General features: G+C 36.1%; 1 protein-coding gene across 4 annotated transcripts in view; it reads right to left on the bottom strand.

The window, feature by feature from the left end:
* KIF6 (kinesin family member 6) overlaps positions 1-14,594 on the bottom strand; it is a 142,560-nt gene that overhangs the window by 26,604 nt on the left and 101,362 nt on the right. For all 4 annotated transcript variants that reach the window (XM_003640945.6, XM_025148878.3, XM_040697630.2 and 1 more), the window contains one exon: positions 2,823-2,873. In XM_003640945.6, the coding sequence (XP_003640993.5) occupies positions 2,823-2,873 (51 nt within the window). The remainder of the gene's footprint in view (positions 1-2,822; positions 2,874-14,594) is intronic.

The following is a 14,594-nucleotide window of genomic DNA, read 5'->3' as shown; positions in this document are numbered from 1 at the left end:
GAGAGGCATGTTGTGCTAAAGATGCTGCATCACTTCACCTTGATTCAGCAAGTGTTTCAGATTCCTGAAATTTCTCTGTATGAAGTTTGCAGGATCTGTGTGAAGCTGACACAACAGCTGTGGGATTTGCAGATTCGCAAAACATTTCTGTTGATATGGGCATATCAGTTGGGTGCTTGTTATGAAAGATCCTAACTTGTGTTTACCCAATAGATGCCTCCATTTGAGATGCAGTTTAATAGACAAAAACTGTGTTTGGCTCTACCAGGATGACTGCATTCTCATATGAGTATCTTCCCAGTACAATATACCAAAGGTTTTCCTGGGTCAACAGATGACTCCAGTTTAGGATTCGTGCTTTTCCCACTGCTGGTGAACAATATTACATTAGCCTAATTGTCTATTTGAAATCACGTTTAATTGAAGTAAAACCAGAATAGCATTTTACTGAAATGCTAGTTCAAAGCATCTTAGGATAATGACTTCCTATAAAATATGCGTCTACATTCTATAACATTGCAAATCGAGGGGATGTTTTTCTTTCTGACATTTTCTGCCATCTTTTCTACCCAGAAGCATGCTGGTGATCCAGTATTTTTGCTCAGTCAATACTTCAGTTCTGTACAAATTATTTAATTTCAAATGCTGCTCAAAAATGCAGTTAACCATGCAGAAGGAAGTGAAAAGATAGAGGGAAGAATCATACAAGTCCCTAAAGAGAGAAAATTCAGAAGTAAATGATATTGTGGAGAGAAAACGTTAAAGGAAAATAGAAATTGAGAGGAATGGAAGAATGAGATAAAAATGAAGGCAGGAGGAACCAGGAAAAGAGAAAGTGGAAATCAATGAGAAAGTGGAAAAGGAAATAAAGAGCAGAAGAAAGAATAGGAAAGAAGTGAGAAAAAAGTATAATTTTCAACTCAGTCATACCATTTCCCGCCATTTCAGACTGAATATTACTCTGAAAGATCTTAGTGAATAAAATAAGTTATTTACCTAATAGGTAATCCTAATACTTAATGAAGAGTAAAGTGACACTGAGAGTGAATATTTGTAATTTTGCATAGATTATTCAATGTTTCTGGTTTTGTAATAAAAAACATGGAGCACATCCCTGCCTCCAACAAAACCTCCTATCCATTTTCATCCTTTGTTAACTCCCAGCATATGGTGTTTTATAAGAAAGAGCTAAGAACAATGGGCTAAGTAGCGGAGTTATCCTTTTGTGAATGAAAAATTCACATCTTAAACATAGCCATAGGGGAAACAGATCTACACTCTTCCAAAACCAAGTAGAATAGCTTCTTACAGAGTTTTAACCATAAGATGATCTAAGTTAAGGAAAAAAAAAAAAAGAAAAAAAAAAAGGCAGCTGGAAGATGTTTACTTGGCTCCTAATTGAAACAATGGTGTGTTTTATTTCATTTTAGAATTTCATCAGACTCTCAATGATCCTTTTTACCAGGCAGCTTTTATTTAAAAATATCTTGATCACTTTCTAGTCATCAAGAAAGTCTCTGGGAGACTTGACACCTGTTACTCCTTGGAGAAACATTCGTCCAAAAGGCAGACAATATTTCCCCATCTCATATAATAAATGCTGTCACTGTTTCCAGAATATTTAAAAGAATGACTAATTAAGGAGAAACAAAAGTATGGAAAATACTTAGTGCAGTCCAGACTTTGTGATGGTAAATGCTCAAAACAAATGCAAAAAGCACATGGGTTGCCCGCACCTTTGTGGAATATACTAGGAGAATATAAGAGAATATTTACAACGTGAATAGCTGGTAAGATCACTACTCTGCCATTTCCTAAGGACATGAAAAAATTATGTTTACCTATTTTATGAAAACCAGCTTAGATGGTTAATGAAAATAGCATTTGCAACACAAATACCTATATATTAAGAAATTAGTATGCAATACATATAAGACCTTGAGGATGGGATGCCATTCAGAGAGACCTAGACAAGCTTAAAAAGTGAGCCCAGGATCTAGGTGGGGTGGGCTTAACTTGTTATTGGCCCCAGCAGAATTTGGTCACATTTTTCTTTAGCTTACTGTCTCAAAAGTGGAATTCTCATACAGTCAATACTAGGCTGTTTTCAGTACAAAATCCATGGAGTCCACCTAAAAGCATCTTAAGCCAAATTTGGATAACTTTACACATATGTGAACAACTTACATAGACATTTTTAGCTTCACAGCTGTGTCAACAGAAGCTGCAAGGAATAACTTCTCAACTTCTGTAACTGGATGTGAAAGAAATGACCAGTATATGCTTTCAGTACCAATTGGAATGAAGAAAGTTTAAAAGGATCTTAGATTGATTGTGGCAACATGCCTAACTAGAAGCTCAGCTTCAGGACAAATCAATATGTACCAGTGGGAAACAAAGAATCATTAGAAAGCACAAAAAAATTTAAATGCAAATATCCTGTCTGTGGCAGGGGGGTTGGAAATTGATGACCCTTGATGTTCCTTCCACCCCAAGCCATTCTATCATTCTATGATCTTAGACCTCTCTGTTCCTGTGTTGATCAACCTAAAAAGACTGTTTTTACAATTAAAGCAAAACAAAAACAAAAACCAAAAAGTGATAGCAAATCCAATATGAAATAAATAAACTTTTGCATAATTCCCCTCACCATACATAAAATCAGATGCCTTTTGAGCCAAATCTCTGGCAAAATTCAAAAAGTCTGTGTCCTTTATGTTATGGAATATAGAAATATGGCATGAACCGCTGAAAAAATACAACCTGCTCAACAAACAGATTAAGCCCTGGGAGATAATTGCTTCTAAGTGTTTCTGTCTTACCTAGAGCAGCTCTTCGAATATGTCTCTGTGTTATCTCTCCTTTCAGATGGTCTGCAAAAGAAACAAAATGCAAATCAGTTGGTTTTAAAATGTAAAAAAAAAATAATGAAGTCATTGCTTATTTCCCACCATCAGAAATTTCACATGCAGTTGGCCAGTTTAAGGATCTTGTGATCCACAGGACAAGTAATTTTCTGATCTCCCTTTGCTGTTGCAAGTAGGCAGGTATTCAAAATTAGGGCCAAAATTTAGCCCCGCATATCCTAAAATTTAGCTTTGTACAATAAGAAAGACTGAAAATGAAGCTATTTACTGTCAAACACATTCACAGGATAATGAGCTCCTGCTGCTAGATACAAAAGAAGTCCAAGTGAGGCTAGAAAACATACAGAATTCCAAGTATTTTTTCAAACAGACTTGTAGACGCTAAGAGTGGAAATAAGATATTAGATCATCCAGTCCACCTCGTTGCCAGTGAAAAATTGGTTCTCTACAGTGTTTTTTTCTTCATGTTTGTCCAACTCAGTTTTAAATATCCCATGTGCTAGAGCTTCTGCAAGTTCCACTACTCAACAGAACTCACTGTGCAGATGTCACTACCATTCAATTGAAACTCGACTTAATTTCATTATCTCATTATTCCCAGTTAGGATCTCATGCCCCATACAATTCACCTTTACCCTTCTACAATTAATTTTCTCCTTGATCTATGACAGTGGTCCAGTTCACTAGTTATTTCAAACCATAATTAGATTACCACATGGGAAGCCATTATTCACTGATATTAATGGAACCGATAAAGGAAAAACATAACCCCCAAATGTGCAATTTCAGCAGTGTTTGTGTTCTGAGCGAGGATGAATTATATCTCTCAAATTTTTGAGACTTGTTCACTGTCTCTACTAATCTGTGCATCTGGATACTAGGGATAGAAAAAAAAAAAAGAAAAAAAGAAAAAAAATGCTTGTAGGATTCACATTTTTTCTCCAGATTGATTACTATTTATATCACATTAGTATGTATTCTGAAGTAAAAATATTTTCAGAACAAATTAAGTTATTAAAAGCTGTCAAATGTTTAAATGGAAAATGAAAAAAAAACTATTTAGATTCACAGGTCACAAGGATCAAACTGCTGTATAAATACTAAAGAATTATGACTAATTAATGTCAGAGAAATAAGAGAATATTTCTTTGGTGTTTAGAAGCATTGTGGAATAGGTACTATATTCAATACATAACAATGTAACAACTAAGTCATGTTGTTATGAATGTCTTATGAAAAAAATACAACACAAAAAATACAAAAACAAAACCATTAAAACCCTACCTTCTCTGTCTATAAAACTGATATTGTACATTTCCACTTTGCTGCACATTAAGTTATATTCTTTTCAATTATTTCTGCTCAAACCAGAGAATTATTCCCCATTTAAAACTATCACAAACAAACAAAATATTAGAAATAAATTAAAAAACCCACAAAACTGGATCACATTTTTACAGATCAAGCCTATTTGAAAGATCCAAACTTATGGAATTTGTGCTTTGAAAGATTTATAGAGCAACTCAGTTGAAGTCAATACTCGGTGAAAAGACATTAAATATACCATTTTTTTCCCCTCAAATTGTTTTTTTGTAATCCTGGATATTAATATCCACAGCAATGTTACTCTACATTGAACCATGAGACAGTTATGAACCAATTTGTAGCAATCTTCTGATTCATCTCAATGGATTGATCTCAGCTTAGGTTCCTCAAAAAGCCATATATTCACCTATGACACAAGTATCTTTATATAACAGCTTAAAACATCCCTTTCTCATGCATAGTGAGCTGCAAAATCCATTGTCACTGACATTAAAAAAAAAAAAAGAGTTATAAAATAGGAGTTATTAAAAAGGAGTTATAAATAGTTTAAATATGCTATTCATGAAAAGCCAGCTGAAAATGACTTATACGTGAAGTTCTCTATCATGTCAATATGTGATTTTAACACCGTCAATACAAATATGTGGAAATAGAAGAATATAAGAGATGTTTTTAAAATTATAACAGCCAAGAGGCTTCACTTTTAATTACATATAATTTACCAGTACAGCTGGGACAGACAGCACAGAGGTTGCAGGAACCCTAATTTTACTGCAAGCTATTATTGCCAGCCAACAGCATGTAATGCCCCAAACGCATCTCCCTCCTTTTCTTCTAGCCTTCATACACTTCTGCTCCATCCATGACAGCGACCATAACACTGGAAGACATCTTGTCCTTAAATCTGATGAACAAATGAGAAGTTGGAACCAGACAATCTAAAATCAGAGGGGACCCAAAGAGAAGTTCTTTGGCTAGGAAAATAAAAATCCAATCTCACCATTCTTATAGCAAGATGGCTTTCTTTTTGTTCTGTAGGAATAGAAAGATGACATTTATCTGATTCAAATAAGCTGAACTTCTTACTCTGGGCAGCATAAACTGAACTCATTTCACAGAAAACTTCTTGAGGAGAAACAATTATTCTATTTTGGGAAAAATAGCCCTAACAGAAATCCCATTCAGAAGATGAGAAGGTACCACAAAGCACCTGACCATAATTCCATACTGCTACTTAGGCAGGTACAATTTAATCTTTCAGTTCATTTTAATCTAATTTGAAATGTTACTGTTTATTTAGATTTTCTTTGGGAAAAAAAAAAAAAAAAAGCCCTCTAGTTTTCACATAGAAACTCTTATTTTTGACAAAAGGTTAACGTTTTCTGTCTATGTTTTTGATTAGAGTAATCTTGCTCTGTTTTCACTACAAATATTTGTGGGGAAGAATGAATGTTCCTGACCTGCTCTACTTTTCTTTCTATGAGAACACCATCATTCCAATGCAAAGTTTGAAGTTCATAAGTGACACAATTAGGGGATGATTCAAATCCTTTTGCCTGCAAAGATCTTCCCGTGTAAACAAATGGAAGATTTCAGTCTTTAGTACTGCCAGTTCTACAACCTTTATAAATACAAATATTTACCCAAATAAATATGAAGAATAACACTCTCATTTAAAAAAAATTATTCTGATTCCAACAGTGTAAATTTGTGGACAACGTAGTGCTTAAATATCTTCTGCAAAAATTGAATTTAAGACTTGGCAAATGTCTCTCAACATATGGTTAATTATGTTTTCTGAAGTTTCACCAAACAAGAAGCTAAAAGGATGTCTGAAGTTAATACTAAGTATATATATATATATATATGTATATAGTTTTTTCCAGTGGAGTCATTCTTCATTTGGAGGTAACAATCCCAATAAAATGTTCAATGCTTCAACTTCGCATGTTTTGCCAAAAATGTAGTTTTTGTGAATTTAAGAATTTACTCAGCATGCAGCCAGCTGTCATTTAGGCTGTGATAAATCTGTTGGTTTTGGATTGTGTTTCTGGACACATGTACCATCCCAAGGTATGGAAAAGAGATGAACTGGTAACATAGAACTTCAGCTTTGTGACAAGAGACAAAAGCAAAGAGGTAAAACGGAGAAGACAAAGTGGAATAGAGAAGTCTAATTAGGAACGATATAAAGCAGAGAAATATCCAATTATACTAAGTATCAGAATCAATAACTTGAATAGAGAAGCTCTCCCGTAACTTTTTTCTTTGTGTTACCCCAGACTATTTCCAGGATCAAGAATTATCTTCCAATTTATTTCAGACAGTGAATGCTTTGACAATACTCTATACATTTCAAGCCAATACAAAAATGAATATGTTGCAATTTAAAAAAATATTGATTTAAAAGAGTACATTCTTCTGGCTTCACTTGAGTCCACAATACAGGTTTTAAAACTTCTCATATGTTTAATCAGATGTTCCATATAATACTATTCTAAGACTTCAAAGGCAGCCAACTTAAAGAATACTGGACAAGCTAGGAGTACACATACATCCTGAACTACCTCTCTTTGAGAATATTTGCAGTTAATATTGTGGATTGACCCTTGTCTTTACGCAGGGTATTTTTTGACTTTATATTTGACAGGCTTGAGCCTTAGTAAGTAATCTCTCATCTATTGTTATTTCTTAACATTTTGCTGTTTTTTTTACCTCATTTTCCAGTCTATGTTTAGTTGAAGTCATCCCATCTTCTAGATCCTGAAATCTTCACACCTTAGAGTGGAGACTGCATCTCTTTCTTTTTTCATCTTTAAACCTTTTTGTTTTAACTTAAAATATCTAACAGAACCTCCTCTTAAGTCTCTGGGAAACCTCCCATTCCTGGAACTCACCCTCCAGGGCATGTTGAGTTTTTAATAATGCTATATGGTCTAAACATTAGATCTATGTTTATAGTCTCCAAAGATCACAACTGCTTAATCCAACTGAGGTTATGTTTTCAAGGCATAGTGCAGAACTGAGCTACAGCTGACTTGCTAGCTGAAATTCTAAGACAACTTTCACCCATGACAAAACCATGCTGACAGAGGAATGTTTTGAGATTTTCCGCATGTTGCTCTAGTGTAATTAGACTGATAAAGAGAGCATTTCTCTTTCTCTGTCTAGTGGCTATCCTGGTGCGATGGTATGCTCCCTCTTGTCCAACCTCCTCCTTTGGCCAGGCTGTTAATCTTAAGGTCTTGCTCAGGACTGACGATTCTGCTAAATACTGTAACTACATGTCAATCATCTCATCCAATAAATAGCAAACAGCCTGAGAGCCTCTTGAGCTCTGTTCCTAACAGATGGCTTGTGACCGCCCCAGTTCCTTCTAAATATTGTGAAGTTTGAGTGACTATAGTCTCAGGGTGGATTACGTGGAATATTTACCTATTGAGATGTCTACCTCTTTAAAGGTGGACATACTCCAGAGTGGAGTATGGTGGATAATCTATTCCATGACAGTTCCCTAAGTAACGTGACTTGAGATCTTAGCTGTTAGCAATCACCAGGGGAGACTGCTATACTGACCCTGAGAAAAAAAAAAAACAACACAACAGAGTGCGGAGTAGGGTGGAGTTCCCATGGGCAGACCTCATGATCATCCTGCAGGGTTGGGGACTTGATGATATTGGAACTAATACACTATCTTGTTTTCCTGAGCCATAATTTGAATGTGACAAGATTTATTGTGTTAAATTGGGCATCACCCAGAATATAAGCTCAGCCCCAGACCCCCTGATGCCTGAGGACAAGCTGGAATGCAATGGGATTTAATTTTCTGACAAACTTATCTGCCCTTTTCAAATGACACCTGGATAGCTTGCACAGACCCACAAATTTCTAAGTGATTCAGACATCATCAGGATAAAATAAGCCAAAAGATATAAACAAGTGCTGCACTGTCTCTTGGCCTGAGGAAGTAAGCAGCTTCACTGTTTGCAATGCAATGCCCCAGTATATGCAGTTGGACTCAGCTGTTAGCCAGCTATGAAAATCTACTACACCACTGGATTGACTGCATTTGATTTATAAAGTTGCGTGCATCCATCTGAGGAAGAGAAGGAGTCTTGCTGAATAAGCAATATTGAAGCTCATATTTAGCATTAGTAAGGCAGGTTTTGGAGGCAGAGTACTCATAACTTCTATAACATAACTTCCTTAAGTCTTGAAGGGAATTACTTTCAACTGAGCTTGAGGCTGGCCAAATTCCCATGTAAAGAGACAAGTCCCAGCTTTCAGAAAGTTCTCTGAGGCATCAAAAAAGGAGAATCACAACTGCAACACTCAGAGTCTCCTGATTATAGCCAAGATATTTTTCAAGGTACAAAACACAGACTTCATAAACATTTAAAGCATATAAGCGATAATACATGAGTAATATATTGTAAGTATTACCTGTTGTAGTGGATTTCTGCCTTTTGTTCACTGAAGAAACATCTGTAGCAATCTAAGATTTAACTGGCTCCCCTTTCTCCTTCCCTACCTCCCTTCCCCTCCTCTCCACATTTGCTGTCAAAGGTTTCTGCCCCCACAGAAGAGCAGGTAGAAGCAAGTAGCTGCCTGTGTCGTGGCTATTCTAGCACAGTCCAGCACCTCAGCACAAAAATATATTTATCGGCAATTTTCAACATTTTCAAGTTAATTGGAACTTGTGAAATGCCAGCAAGGTAGCTGATGATATCTTGTAGAACTCATCAGTCAGAGAACCCCGAAAAGACAACAGGCTGAGAGTTGGATGCTCAACTCTGACTTTCACATCGAACCTGTGGTTTCAAACCACAGTCTACACCCAGCATATGAACAAATACATTTGGAAATGTACACTTTTCCTAATGCACTCTAATTCTTTCAGATTTACATATCACAGACTCAAATGTATATGTTTGACTACGATGTAGAATATGGGATATATTCTTTTCCTTGCAGTACTCAGCGGAGAAAGTAACAGTGTATGTCAACACTTCAATTTCCTTCAAGCACGATTAAACTTATAAACAGAAATCTCATAAGACAGCCTTCTCTGTCACATATTGTAGGATAACTCTGCACTTGAATTCACTGATTGTTTCTTAAGCTACTCAATGGTCCTCTATATTCTGTTCTCATTTCTATGTATTCAATTCAACCCTCTGTAATAACTCCCTGCTCTCTCCATTTCTTGCGTATTTTTGTTAGTTTTGGCTAAATTATGTCATATTTATTTTTCTTAACTAAGATGAGTGCCTACCACTTTCTCACTGATTATCACTTCTGTAGCTGTTCATTATTTGGTCTGCATTTCCATAACGCCCTTTATCAGACAGGTTTTTCTTTTCTGGCAGCCTTTTTTTACCTCCTGGTTGGTACATACAAAAAAATAGTTTGGTAGTGTTATACAGCAAAACTGTTCAGAAACTGTGTTCAGTTTTTTTCCTGATCATAGCATTTTTTTGACCTTTCTCTTCCTTTTACTGCAGGTTGCCTTTGGCTCTTTAGGCCTGAATTGCTGAGGTGTTATCCAAGTCATGTCAGTTTGGGGACTGATATAATGTACCACAATGCCCATTTACCCAAAGTCAGAGAATTCTTCTCTACAGGAAGTAATATGGGAAGCGGCTAGTGCACATAAATTTGTAACAGTTTGCATACACAATACTGGGATATCTATGCTAACCAACAACAAACACTAAATGCTCTGGAATGCAGCTCAACATCTTGAAAGTGGAATTCAGAACTTGGATGCTTTGTGAATTTAAAAACAAATACTCAGAACTTTATACTATCATCCCAAAGTTGGCTGTCACTACCCATGTGTTTTTTTTATTTTTATTTTTTAAGTCAAACTCAGTGCTGCCAAGCATTTTAAACTAAGCATGGATGTTTATCAAGAAGTACTCTCCAGGACACTTCAGTAGAAGGACAAATAATTTCCGGATTCTCAGTGGGTAGAAGATAGGTTGTTGAACGGTCAGCTCAGCCATGAAAGTAGTACTTCTGTATGCAATAGCAAGGGCAGTTTGCTGCATTTCAGGAATTAAAGTAGACTAAAACTGTTCTGATTTTCTGGATAGCTCTCCTGAATCTAGTTGCCTAAATTTCCTTTAAGCTATACCTTGGATACCTAAGACTGTTTCTAGATGCTGTTCAAAGTTAATAAATATTCTGCATATCTATCTTCCTTCCATGTGCTGGAAAGTAGTTAGAAATGGAGCACATCTGGAAACTCTTGCTCTGTTGGTTATTTATTTGTTCATTAACTCAATATTAAGCTAGCCCAAGGAAGCATCGCTGAAAAGCAATGTCATATGGACAAGAAAGTATAATCTGTGCAGTTAGTGCTTTGGATGTTCATTTATATGACTAAATACAGTTTATCTGTTGATTATTACTAATAAAATAGTGTGAAAATAAAGAACGAAGAAAATAATGTCAGAGGAGCAACTTTGCATACAGCTCTTCCCTCCTCTCCAAATGGTCACGTTTAAGAAATCTAAAATAAATAATAGAACCTAGAGCATGAACAAGCACATTCAAAGGAAAGATATTTTACCCACAGCAGGTTTTCTGACAATTACACATCAGGAAAAAAATTAAAATAGGAACACAGTAGATACAACAGCAGATTTAAAATAAAATATATATATGAAAAATATGGCAGTGGAGCTGCTTAGATATGCTGCCATGTTTTGAAGAAATCAGGTTTTTAAGGTGATGGGGATAAGATCAGAGTGAGAATGGGTGTGTGACTTCTTTTTTTCTTGCTTGTAACTTGTGATAATTATCCCAAGCCCATTAGCAGCTACTATTTTGTTTGCTTGTTTTAGATGCATATTAACATCCCAGTAAAACCTTAAATAGCTTCCTATAAAGATGCACTATATTTCTATCAGTGTTTTGGATGGGCCCAAGCCTTCTTTTGAATTGCTCAGCAATTTAAATTGCAACCTGACTATATAACTTGCACAGTGAGATCAACAGCTCTGAAAATAAGTCTTTCCTCAAGCCTTAACAAAAATGCATGAGAACATCATAAAATACAACTATGCACTGTTGATTGTACTCCTGCAACATTCACAGCCAGCTGTGATTACATCATTAGTGCTACATGATTAAAAAGTATGTTGATTGGGGAAAAAATAGCTACTATATTTCAGTACACATATGTATGTGCACATATACTGCAAGGCTGCATCAATGCTGGCCAGATGTGTAAACAAATCACAAGATCCTATGAAATAATACTTTTGCCTTCAGTGCTCGTGAAGAGGCATAATTCTTCAACAGTGCATCTATGAATAAGTTAATGGATTTACTATCTCCAGACTTTGAGATCTTGACTCCTCACTCCTAAAGTCTCAATACACTCAATACTAAATAAAAACATGATCAAAGGCAATTCTGCATAAAAATAATATAGATATATTTATCACTATGTTATTGTTTTAAGAATATTATCTGACTTCTCTCTTAAAGAGCAAATTCAACTGACCTCATCAGAGCATATCAGCCTAACAAAGTAGAAAAACACAGAGCAACATTCTAGCTATACTAAGAGTTTTCAGTCTGTAGACAGACTACAGGAAGAAAATCTGTTACTGAAGGTACTTTTCCAAGTTTATAGTCACGGCAGTTCATAACTTGATTAAATCCGATGAGCTCGGTCCATTTGGTTTTAGTTATTCTAGCAAAAACTCTAAGTAAAAAGTGTTTACTTAGGTTCTTCCTGAGCATAATTTTTTCCCCTGAAAACACTTCTGTTTCTAAAGAACAGAACATCATTTGTAATAATTAGAAAATGAAAATGTTTCCTACATATGTAGATTCCAGCATAGATCCAAAGAAAACATTAATGTCTTAGGCCTGGAGTCACTTACACTAATAAGGTTCCTCTGTTTAAAGAATAGCACATCAGGGGAGCATAACAGAGCTGTTCAAATGAATTCATTCATTTTGGTATTTTTTAAATGAGTCATTTGACAAATCATGTTTTCTTGTTCTAAGCACATATTCAGCCTATGCACTGTCACCCAAGAGCATTGCCTATTGTCTGAAAGTAAAAACACACATATGTAAGCTATGCTGAAACAATGGACAATATTTAGCATTGGCATAAACATATGCATTGCCCCCTGAAACCAAAATACTTGTACCTTCCAAAATAAGTTTATTTTTTAAATTTCCTGAGTATTGCTGCAGGGACAATTTTATGTTACTGAAGATGCTATCCTCTAACCTTTTCTTCCTGGGATAAGCAGGAAATCAGTAAGGCTGCCAGAAAGCTGCTAGGGCTTCTTGATTCTCTTTTCAGTCTCAGATTCGACACAACAAGACAAATCCCGTTCTAATGAAGGACTAACAAACACATAGCAATGACATGTCACACTGGTCACACAAGACACAATGGTGTCACACTGGAACAGGTTGCCAAGGAGGATGCAGATGCCCAATCCCTGCAGGCATTCAAGGCCAGAGTGGATGTGGCTCTGGGCAGCCTGGTCTAGTGGTTGGCGACCTTGCACATAGCAAGGGGGTTTGAAACTAGATGATCATTATGGTCCTTTCCAACCCAGGCCATTCTGTGATTCTAAAACACTGTTCCTTCTATTGCTCCTGACATTTACACAACCCACTGGAGCAGTAGCAGCACAGACAGTTCTGCTCTAGTTGCCATCAGCCTAGGAGTACTTCTGAAGTGAGACAAGACCTAGACTTATGATGTTTACACTGCCTACACTAAGTATTAACAAAGATGGGCTGTCTCTCCAGTTTACAGAAAGACACAGTAATACTTCACAAGCAACTATCATAGAATTTGTATTCTTGCCTGATTTTCCTCCTTGCTCATGCATTTTACTACAAGTTTTCTAGTGATTGTTATTCAGCTAAAGGTATTACTTCATTATTCATTTCTTATTCATAGGTATTAAGAATTACATCAAACAAGCAACCATACTACTCTAACACAACGCGAGCCCTGCTCCTACGCTACTTTTCAGTGACTTCGCTTGAGATTCTAATCCAAACTGTCACAAAAATTGAAACAAATCAGTTAATTAATTTACTACTCTGATTCAGCATGAACACTGTAAATAAAAATATGTATTAATGTGAACCTTTGAACCTTCCAACAAGTTGATATTGAGAAAGAAAAACATATTCCTGCCAGTCATCATTTTATATTATATACAGGGCTGATCCTAGAACAAGAAAATAGGTTATGGAGACTCTAATCACAGCTTGGAGTCTTTCACAAGATGTTAGCAATGAGCTAACATTTTGTAATCATCTGCCAGGCCTGTGTGAAATGCATGACGCTTCTTCTGCCTGTAAAGCACCTTGAGAAAGATGATTAAATGAATGACACTTTGAGCGATCACAAAGTTTATATACTGTGCTCTACAGGACACTGGCTAAACTGAGCCATAGGAATCATGCCTGAAGAGAGTTAGACGTCAGTAGAAAAAGAACCTTAGTGGAACTGAGGGGAAAGTGATATTTCATTATGGAGAGAAGGAAATAAATTGAAATGGAAGGAGCTGTAACCAAATGGAAAAATAAGTTGTGTCCTGTAAAGCTAAGTAAATCACATTTCTAACAAAGAACAAACTGCAGATGGTGACAAGGTGGTTAAGAAATAAAATCTGCAGAAACTCAGCTGTCTTTCTGTGTTTTTAATTCCACATTTCCAAAAACCAAAATATAACATTTAAGAAATAGATTCCGAAATGCAGTCATAACGGCATGATGATCAGATATTTATCCAAAACAAACACACATAGGAAATATGTTTTTTCAGCATTATGTTGCAAAACAATTGGGCCAAGAAATTAAGGAGAAAGAATCTTAAGACTGTGTCAACCATGCCGAATGGCTTCAGCTTTAACAGCTACTGCTATTTTTGGTGGGCACGTAAACACGCCTGGTTTATTACAAAACTACTTTGAAACTGACCTGGAGATCAGAAACAGGCTGGGGCTTCTTAGGCACTGGGCCACCTTGAATAATATCCCAGTTGGGAAATTACAGCTGGGGGACTGTTTGTCCCTATGGCTTGTTTTCTCTCTCTTTTTTTTTCTTTTTTTTTTCTTTTCCTCACAGATGGCCACAGATTTTTCTGAGTTAATGTGCTTCCTTGCGTTAGCCAGAACTGACATCCTCCAGCAGCTAACAGCAAAGATTCACTTGAGATTCAGTATGCTAGAAATCCTGCTGGTGTTCCTTTTTCTGACACAACGTCTGTGTCCTGAGATCAGGATGGACTCTGCTAAGTGGTAGAGGATATTTGCAAGATGCAGACAGCTTCCCATAAGAGACAAAATCCATGAAGACTAATTGTACTGAGGCTGTGTTTTTCCATATATATCCCAGTGCTGG

The sequence above is a fragment of the Gallus gallus genome, chromosome 3 (assembly GCF_016699485.2).
Source record: "Gallus gallus isolate bGalGal1 chromosome 3, bGalGal1.mat.broiler.GRCg7b, whole genome shotgun sequence".
Lineage (NCBI taxonomy): Eukaryota > Metazoa > Chordata > Aves > Galliformes > Phasianidae > Gallus > Gallus gallus.
This window is presented reverse-complemented; position numbering and strand designations above follow the sequence as displayed.